The following is a 10,042-nucleotide window of genomic DNA, read 5'->3' as shown; positions in this document are numbered from 1 at the left end:
AAGGTACGGTTCTGTTCTGGTGTGGTGACTGAAACTGACTTACCACTTTTACTTTAATCTACTGTGTGTGTGTGTGTGTGTGTGTGTGTGTGTGCGTGCGTGTGTGTGTGTGTGCTTTCAGGATACTCCATCACTCAGGCTCGTCGTCTTCTCTCTGAACTTAATGAAACCATAGTAACAGGTGATGGACGGCTTTACTGTCACTCCTATATTGATTTTTCAGCCAGAACACACAGATATTGATGTATTGATGTATTGATTGTTGTATTGATTGACAGGAGCTCCTAAGGACAGTAAAGATGACGCCCGTGGCTCTGTGTTGCTGGCAGTGAAACAGAATAATAAACTGATAGTTCAGCAGACTTTACGTGGTGAACAGACGGGCTCGTACTTCGGCAACGCCGTGGCAACCACCGACCTCAACAACGACGGGTAACGTGACAGGTTACAGGTCACATGAGTCACACCGATGTCATCATTTAGGTCGTCTTGAGGACGTTATCTGGTCCAGTCTTTGACCTGAGTCAAAGTTTTCACATTGTAGAGAAACAAAATTCAGTAATGAAGAGAAACCTTTTTAATGTCTAATCATATCAAGACCAAACCCACCTTTTAATTTAGATTGAGGTTTTACACAGTTTATTCTCGTTGTATTAACTTATTAACGCCTGGGGGAGACATGATTTTGAAGTTTTGGAAACAATTTAACCACAATTGAAATTTAAATTAGTATTTTAGTTTAACATTTTATATTCATATTCAGAATCAAATCTTTAGCTTCATGTGAAGAACTCGTGTTAACAGAAATATAGAGCATCTATCAATAAATGTATTAATAATATATATTGATATATAAAGAATAGATAGACCCTGACGAGTCTGAGGTCGCAGAATGGGTCGGTAACGTCTTGGTTCTGCCCTGCAGCTGGAACGACCTGCTGGTGGGCGCTCCTTTTTACTTCCACCGTCAGCAGGAGGCGGGTGGGGCGGTCTATGTCTACATGAATGCAGGAGGAAGGTTTGATTCCAGACCCAGTGTGGTCCTGAGGGGGCCGGACAGATCTGGGTTTGGTATGGCTGTTACTGCTGCTGGAGACCTAAACCAAGATGGCTTCCAGGGTGAGGACACTCCTCGCTGATGATGACATGATGGTCACGTTAGTAATCAGTAACCATTAATCAGCTTGTTGTTGTTTCTCAGACTTTGCAGTCGGAGCTCCTTTCCATGAAACAGGAAGTGTGATGATCTGGACTGGGAGCAGCGGGGGGGTCTCTACAGAACCGAGCCAGGTCTCACACAAGTTTGTCTTCCTGTATTTAAGAGAACCCTCATTAACATAAACCTGACCCTTACCTGAACCCCACACCCCCTGTCTCTGTGCAGGTGATCAGGGGCACCAGCATCTCTCCTGGGTTCAGGACTTTCGGGTACTCCCTGTCTGGAGGTCTGGATGTTGATGGGAACAGATATCCAGACCTGGTGGTTGGTTCTCTGGATGACAGCGTTGCTCTGCTCAGGTTCTGTTCATGTTCAGTTATACCTCTACTGCTCCACATTAAAAAAAAATATGTGTAACATTTATATTTATAGTATATATATATTATATACACATATACAGTATATATTTTCTTTAGGGTAGATTTCAAATAGAAAACATCAGCTACAGTGTGAAACAACATAAAACATGTTTATAAGTTTATAATAACTTAAAAGTAAATAATAACTAATAACAACTATACAGTCTGTGTGTAAACATGTAAATAAACATGTTGCTCACATGTTTACATATCAGTTATTGATTTTTTTAATTGATTGATTTATTGTTTCCTCAGAACTCGTCCAGTCATCCACCTGAATAAAACCCTCAGAGTTTCTCCAGACGTCGTCGACCCAAACAGCTGCGACTTCTGGTGAGATCAAAGCTGATACTTGCTCACAGGCTAACAAGCTAACATGCTAACAGACTGACTCAGTGTGTGTGTGTGTGTGTGTGTGTGTGTATCAGTATCCAGGTGGAGGTGTGTTTCTCCTACATCTTTAGTACCGGAGAGAGGAGAGACAGAGACAACATCAGTGAGTAAACAACAACAGTCCGAGCTCTACAATGTGAACTGGTGTCTGTCAATCGATCATTTCAGCTATAAAAGAATTTATTTAAATGAATTTATATTGAAGTCCACAATGAGGTTTTCTTCCACGCAAACAGAGTTTCTGTTGACATCCTGTGGATATTACTCTTTAGACTCAGAGCTCCGTCTGTGGATATTACTGTTGTTGCCTGTGGACTTTGGATTTACTGCAGCAGTTAATTAAGTTACACAACTTTTGTGGTGGCATTTGAAGTCCAGAAAGAGGTCGGTAACTGTAGGCGCAGAATGGGGACAGGCTGGTGGAGGAACAGAGGAGTGAGTTGTTTGAGTCCTCTGAGACTTGGAGGACAGTTCTGGGAGGACAGCATAGCTCTGCTTCCAGCTCCTGGTCAAGCCGCTGTGTCTGGCTGTTGGTCTGGGGGTGGAAACCGGAGGAGAGACTGACTGAAGCGCCCAGGAGGCTGCAACATTCCTTCCAGAAAGAAGTGCCCAATTGGGGGTGGGTCAGACACCAGGTCTCTACTGTGCAGGCAGAGGATGTGGTCCAACATGAGTCCATGAGTTTATTTAGTACAATCAGCCAGACCAGGATAACAGGCGTCATACAAGACAGACTGGGTCCACACATCCCCAGTCCAGAAGTCATCAGCAGAGTGAGCAGACCCTTCACCACCTACTTCCAGCAGCAGTGAGGTCAAACACCTTCCTCAGCACAGATGTGAACAGCTGGACTCACCTGTTCCCCAGAGTCTCGCTCAGCTGATAAGCAGGGAGATGATGTAAATGACATGTAATGTATGTTCTACCCCCCCAGTCTGAGTTTAGATTTTCCCAAAGTCCCTCTCCTCAAATCAATGTAACCTCCACAGTTTGAGAATAATAACTCGTATAAATACATCATATCATAAGATCATCAGAGCTGTTATCACAATTAGTTTCCTGGACCTGCGGGTGTCCAGTTCAACAGAGAGAATCATCTGTTTATAAAGTCAAGACACGTCCAACAGTGTCAACACAAACCTGACTTCACTATGTCTTCAACCATGAACAATAAAACCAACAGAAAAAACAGGATCAAAGACATTACATCACATTTCAAGTTTACAGTCATCTCTGCTAATGCTAACATGCTAACCTGATAGATGGAGTGTTTACGAGGACACGATGCTAACGAGTCTGTTTATAGTGAGGGGTCATTAATTATCATCAACCAGCTTCCTGTGTGTGTGTGTGTGTGTGTGTGTGTGTGTGTGTGTGTGTGTGTGTGTGTGTGTGTGTGTGTGTGTGCGAGCGAACACTCTCAGCTAATTGGCCGACCTGATTGATTGATAGAGCAAAGCTGTCAATTAAACCATGCTGTTTATCAACAAAGTGACATACACACACACACACACACACACACACACACACATTAGATGACATCATATTGTGTCCTTGTGTGTCCTCATGTCCTTGTCCTCTGTGTGTTTTTCTCTGAATGATAAATCACATTACAGAAACTGATATTATTACATCTGAGACACACACACACTTCCTCTGAGAGATCTGTGTGTCCTGTGTGTCTTGTTAATATGACCAATCAGAGACAAGGTCACACTGTTGCTATGAGACCAAAACACACACACACACACACACACACACACACACACACACACACACACACGTGATTAATGAAAGCAGAAGTAAATAATAAAGTAAATGAACAGTGACTGAACAAACATAATAATATGATGATAATAATTCATAATAATTAAGTGATGACAGGAACAGAGAACCACTCTAATAATAAATAATCATAGATATACATGTTCATATAAATGTCTGTATATACAGTATATGTGTATTTTATCTTATAATTTTTTATATTTATTTATCTATCATGATGAATGTGGACGGGCTGTTACCATGGCAAATCTGTGATGTTGGATCATTCTCCTTTGTGGACTTGAAAGGCAGCACTGACCATCAGTCAGTCAGGGACATTCGTGTCTACAGGACTGATAGTTTTGGAGATACTTGGTTTCCATGGGACAATGACAACATGGTGGTTAATAATTAAAGACTAAATAGCAATGATAATTTAACACTGAGTAACTAGCTGTTTTAACTAAGCTAACCAGGTTAGTTTGGTGGTTTTAGCACTGAGCTGGTCTTCACCTGTAACTTTAGATTGATGAATGTAACCACCTGATCACCTGATCACCTGTCAGATATGATGTACCTGAACTCATCATGTAAACACATCAGCTCTGTTAACAGACAGGGTCCTGGATTCTGTGGATCCATATTCTTCTCTAAGGTTCTTGTGTTGTTGTGGTCTTCATGGTGGATCAGACTGTGTCAGGTCTTTGAGGGTCTCCTGATGTCAGTGACAATCAGGCGACTGATTGTTGGAGATGAATGGAGCTTCAACATAACTTCACTGAGTCTGTTTCCTATAAACAACAACAGTTTTTACTGTTCTTATGGATCATCATCATGTGACTGAACAAATCACTGATTCAATGCTTGTGATCAGAGAGTGAAATGATTTCAGTTGTTGTTTTGTTGTTGTTATTTATTCTGTGATACCTGTGATTCTACCTTCATGTCATATACAGATTTACAGTGTGTGCTGTCTCATGCTAACATGTGTCTTCCTCTCACAGCTGTCCACTTCACTGTGACTGCTGACATCACCAGTCTCAAGTCCCGCCTCCGTTTCCATGCCAACAAGCAGAGCATTTATTCCGGTTACCTGTCGATGCCGAGTAAACGGTGCGAATCCCTGCGAGTGGGACTGCTGGTGAGTCACACTCATTTAACACAAGACAGCGCCCCCTGCAGGTGAAGCCATTCATCACAGTCACATCGCGAGGACTCATTACAGAGATCAGGAACCTCGCTGATGATCTGATCTACAGATATTCTTATTCTTATTTATTATGTTTTTAGTTAGATTCAGAAAACTTTGTTCATCACTGAGAAAAGCAGGTTTACAACCTACATTTAAATACTGGAACTATAAATACAAACATGACAGTTCCCCACCTTTTTTAACAGCTGAGTGAAATCCATGCCAACACTATCATTAGCATCTTATACTAACATTAAGAGGTTTGTGTCTCGACTCTATACTTGGTCAAGCATATCTCTTTATGTTAAATGAGTTGATTAGTTGATTAGAGGAAGTGGTGCTGCGTGTGATAAGACTGAACTTTAATCAGTCTGACAGTTCACATCCTGCTGCTCCACGAACTGCTGACGGCTCTGACACAAACAGTTTGACGTGTTGGAAAAGAACTTCTGGACATACAAGGTTTTTTCATACGGCTCCTTGAGAGAGTGATGCTGGGTGTTGAGTCAGACGTTCCACATGCAGGACCAGGATTAGGACGTTTCGGACTCGTCCTGTCACGTCTGCGTGCCATTCTTATCAGAGTGTTTGTGTTTGACAGTTTCTCTCTTCCTGTTGTGATGTCAGACCTGTGATGACTCAGTGAGTCATGTGATGCTGACACGTTCAGACAGTCACATCAGGCCTGATGTTCCACACTGTGTTCCAGTTAGTCCCATAACTGTAAAGACTGGTTCACATTCCTGCTGCTCGTTTTCCGCCGGATTTCCTCTCAGGAGACCTGCAGAGACCAGAGACCTGCAGAGACCTGCAGAGACCAGAGACCTGCAGAGACCAGAGACCTGCAGAGACCTGAAGAGACTAGAGACCTGCAGAGACCTGCAGAGACCAGAGACCTGCAGAGACCTGCAGAGACCAGAGACCTGCAGAGACCAGAAACCTGCAGAGACCTGCAGAGACCAGAAACCTGAGACCTGCAGAGACCTGCAGAGACCAGAGACCTGCAAAGACCAGAGACCTGCAGAGACCTGCAGAGACCTGAGATCTACAGAGACCTGCAGAGACCTGAGATCTGCAGAGACCTGCAGAGACCTGAGATCTGCAGAGACCCGCAGAGACCTGAGATCTGCAGAGACCTGCAGAGACCAGAGACCTGCAGAGACCTGAAGAGACTAGAGACCTGCAGAGACCTGCAGAGACCAGAGACCTGCAGAGACCTGCAGAGACCAGAGACCTGCAGAGACCAGAGACCTGCAGAGACCTGCAGAGACCGAGACCTGAGACCTGAGACATGCAGAGACCTGAGACCTGAGACCTCCTGAGACCTGAGACCTGCAGAGACCTGAGACCTGCAGAGACCTGCAGAGACCTGAGACCTGCAGAGACCTGCAGAGACCTGCAGAGACCAGAGACCTGCAGAGACCTGAGACCTGCAGAGACCTGAGACCTCCTGAGACCTGCACAGACCTGAGACCTGCAGAGACCTGCAGAGACCAGAGACCTGCAGAGACCTGAGACCTGAGAACTGCAGAGACCTGAGACCTGAGACTTCCTGAGACCTGAGACCTGCAGAGACCTGAGACCTGCACAGACCTGAGACCTGCAGAGACCTGCAGAGACCTGAGACTTGTCCACAGGTTGACGTTACTGTTGGCCCAATGTTCTCTGAGTTGCTGAGGTTCTCTTCTGTGTGTTTATTCCTCAGAGTCCAATCCGAGACCAAGTGGAACCTCTGGTTTTCTCCCTGAATGTCTCTCTGTACGAGAAGCTGCCGAAGAAAAGAGGTTCCATGCAGGACCTGAAACGCCTCCCTGTGCTGAGCCAGACACCCCGACCCTTCAGAACCCAGGTCAGAACCAAACAGAACCCAGGTCAGAACCAAACAGAACCAAAATCAGAACCAAGCCCAGTTCCCAAATGAGAACCAGAATCTCTGACCCGAATCAAAATCAATTATTAGTCCAGACCCAGCACCCATTGAAATCAAGGTCAGAACTCATTGGAACCCATTTCCTAACCAATCAAAAGCCCAGAGCAAAGGTCAGAACCTGGCACAGCTAAAGTCATAAGCAATCAGTACAACAGAACACATTCTGGGTCATAACCAGGTCTTCAAACAGATCAGAACCTACATCAGAACCACATGTAACACTGCCTCACTGTTTGAATGTTCCCTCACTGATGCAGAATTTTTTAATCTGTCAGATCCATATCCAGAAGGCCTGTGGTTCTGATAACCGTTGCCATAGTAACCTGCAGATGGCGGCTCAGTTCACAGATGAAGACCAGAAACCCTTCACCATGTAAGTGGACCCTTCCGCCATGTTAAGAGAACTTGACAGTTCTCATTCTGGTGATTTCACTACATGATGTTTGTGACAAACTGGCTCCAGTTTATTTGTTTGTTTGATTGATTGATTGATTGATTGATTGATTGATTGATTGATTGAGCTGCTCAGTCTAAACTTCCTGAGTCTCTTGCAGCGTCAGGTTTACTAGTCTGATCTGAAAGTGTAGGCGTGAGACTTCAGTCAAATCCTTTGGCTTGAAACTTGACTTGAACTCACTCTGAAGGACTTGAGACTCAGACTTGCCCTTAAGGACCCGACTTCTCTTTGGACCCATGATTCACCTGAAAGACTTCAGTACTTGACTTGGGTCTTTCCTTCAGCCTGGGAACTTGAAGCTGGGTCTTCACTCAGACTTGACCTCGAATAAAGTGAGAAATAACTTGGGACTTGGTTTGAGTCTTGACTTTGGTCTTCATCCAAAAGGACTGGACTGACTGTTAAAAGAATTAAAACATCTCTGACAGTTACAGTCACTCCTGATCAGGTGATTGACAGCTCACATGACCTGTAACATGACCTGATCTGACCAATGTAGCATGTCTTAGCTGACTGAGCTGATGTGTGTGTGTGACTGTGTTTTCAGGCAGAGGGGAAGTCAAGTGTTACACTACAACACCAGTGTTAACAGACTGTTTCTGGAGGTGAACGTCAGCAACACACCGTCACTGGGCCGACCAGCAGAGGATGCTCACAACGCCATTTTGAATATTAGCATCCCGTCATCGCTCATATATTCTGGAGTTCGAACGAAGGTAGTGTAGATTAAATCTTTTTGTCTTCCAGCTTTTAGCAGGTGTGAAAGGAGCCAGTGGAGATGGAAAGCAGAGTGTCGTCTGCATATGAGCAGATATTTATACATTAAGAACTGTTTCACCTGAAGGACCTGACAGGATGATTTGAGACTGACCTTAAAGGACCTGGTTGTTTGTGTTCCAGGGGGAGGCCACAACAACAGTGGGGTGTTCTATTGAGAACACTGTTGTTCTGTGTGAGCTGGGGAACCCGTTCAAAAGCAACCAGAAGGTACGTTCTCTATCGTCTGTTACTGCTACTGACACTGGAGTACTGCTAATACTGCTGTCTATACTACTGTCTGTACTGCAGTAGTACTACTGGAGTACTACTGCAGTACTGCTGCCTCTGCTGAGACTCTGGACCTTCCTGTCTTCCAGGTCCAGATGTTCATCATATTTCAGCTATCAGACATCAGTTTGGACACCAGGGAGATTGAGTCTCTCCTGCAGCTGTCCACGTAGGACACACACTAAACCCCCCCCCACACACACACACACACACACACACACACACACACACACACACACACACACACTGGATGTGTTTTATTGGACAGATGTTGACTGGTGTCTCTGTGTGTCTTCAGTCTCAGTGAACAGTCAGATCTGTCTCCGGTCTCTGTCTCCATGTTGGTGGAGTATTCGCTGCAGACGTCCCTCACTCTGTACGTTCAGCAGTATCAGTCACCTAAGACGTTTAATACTGACCTCTGACCTTTGACGTAATGACCTGAATTGTTAATTGTGTCCTGACAGAATCAGTCCTTCAGGCCCCACCTCCTTCAGTGGCCATGTGATCGGAGAGTCGGCCATGAAGAAGACAGAGGACGTTGGCAGTCTGCTACTGTTCACCTTTCAGGTTTGGCTGAATTCAGTCTGATCTCTTGTGGCTGCGGAAACAAATCAGGTGTAACCCATGACCTTCTCTGACAGGTGCACATCAGCGGGAAGCCGCTGGGTCGCCTAGGCAACCTTGAGGTGAAGTTTGATTGGCCGAGGGTGGTGTCCAATGGAAAGTGGCTGCTGTACCTCACAGAGATCCAAATGAGCGGCACCTCAGACCCTGGCTGTAATCCACCAGGCAATATCGTCAATACTCTAAACCTTGAGGTAACCATGACAACAGCAGCCTAACACAGACTCCTTTCAAAATACAATTTACCCTCCGTGACCTTTCCAACTATCACTAGTGAGTTTTTGTTTCTGTTTCCTCAGCTGTCAAAGGAGGAGAAGAAGAGGGGGAGGAGGAGTCTTGAGGAGGAGGAGCTGATGGAGGAGAAGCAGAGTGAAAACAGTCTCCCTGTCCTCCACCTGCAGCGGCAGAAGAAGAAGTCCTACACTCTGGTACAAACAAGTATTTGTTGAACACATGGGGGCGCTGCAAATAAGAATCATGTGGATGTTGTTATTGAACAGTTTGGATCTGTTGAGTTCAGACTGGAGCTCAGGCTTCAGAGCTGAGGTACTAATGGAAATAAAGTCTGAAGGTGTTTTAAATGTGTTGTGACAGGACTGTTTAGGCGGGGCTGAGTGTGTGACATTCGTCTGTCCACTGATCAACATGAACAACTCTGCGACTCTGACGCTCAAAGCCAGACTGTGGAACTCTACCATGATCGAGGTGCAGCCACTTTCTTTACATGTATTCAACTTTAAGTCATTGAATCCACAGTTCAGCGTTGGGTTGTCGGCTCATTTCCTGTCTGGATCAGTGTCAGTATTTTCATTATAAAAGCTCCTCTGAGCAGCAGAGAGCTAACAGAGAGGAAACACTGAGACTCATCAGGTGACACATGGATCATCATGTTGATGAACAGATGGATGTGGAGATAAACAGCTGTTTGTCACACAACTACAGATGTGTTTGAAGATTGTATACAGAATATAGAATAAGAATATAGATCAAAAATTAAAAGCAGGGGAAATATGTATTACACACTCACTCACTCACACACTCACACACACACACA

General features: G+C 44.8%; 1 protein-coding gene across 2 annotated transcripts in view; it reads left to right on the top strand.

The window, feature by feature from the left end:
• Positions 1-10,042, top strand: part of LOC111665388 (integrin alpha-3-like) — an 18,879-nt gene that overhangs the window by 5,393 nt on the left and 3,444 nt on the right. For both annotated transcript variants that reach the window (XM_023420376.2, XM_023420377.2), the window contains exons 7-24: positions 122-181; positions 279-432; positions 926-1,119; positions 1,202-1,290; positions 1,385-1,518; positions 1,834-1,911; positions 2,007-2,074; positions 4,740-4,876; positions 6,633-6,776; positions 7,133-7,230; positions 7,862-8,030; positions 8,215-8,301; positions 8,451-8,530; positions 8,660-8,737; positions 8,829-8,931; positions 9,006-9,182; positions 9,288-9,416; positions 9,583-9,693. In XM_023420376.2, the coding sequence (XP_023276144.1) occupies positions 122-181; positions 279-432; positions 926-1,119; positions 1,202-1,290; positions 1,385-1,518; positions 1,834-1,911; positions 2,007-2,074; positions 4,740-4,876; positions 6,633-6,776; positions 7,133-7,230; positions 7,862-8,030; positions 8,215-8,301; positions 8,451-8,530; positions 8,660-8,737; positions 8,829-8,931; positions 9,006-9,182; positions 9,288-9,416; positions 9,583-9,693 (2,090 nt within the window). The remainder of the gene's footprint in view (positions 1-121; positions 182-278; positions 433-925; positions 1,120-1,201; positions 1,291-1,384; positions 1,519-1,833; positions 1,912-2,006; positions 2,075-4,739; positions 4,877-6,632; positions 6,777-7,132; positions 7,231-7,861; positions 8,031-8,214; positions 8,302-8,450; positions 8,531-8,659; positions 8,738-8,828; positions 8,932-9,005; positions 9,183-9,287; positions 9,417-9,582; positions 9,694-10,042) is intronic.

Source organism: Seriola lalandi, unplaced genomic scaffold (genome assembly GCF_002814215.2).
Source record: "Seriola lalandi dorsalis isolate HSWRI2012SDOR001 ecotype SW California unplaced genomic scaffold, Sedor1 jcf7180002054636, whole genome shotgun sequence".
Taxonomy (NCBI): Eukaryota; Metazoa; Chordata; class Actinopteri; order Carangiformes; family Carangidae; genus Seriola; species Seriola lalandi.
Note: the sequence above shows the minus strand (reverse complement) of the source record. Positions and strands in the feature narration are given on the sequence as shown.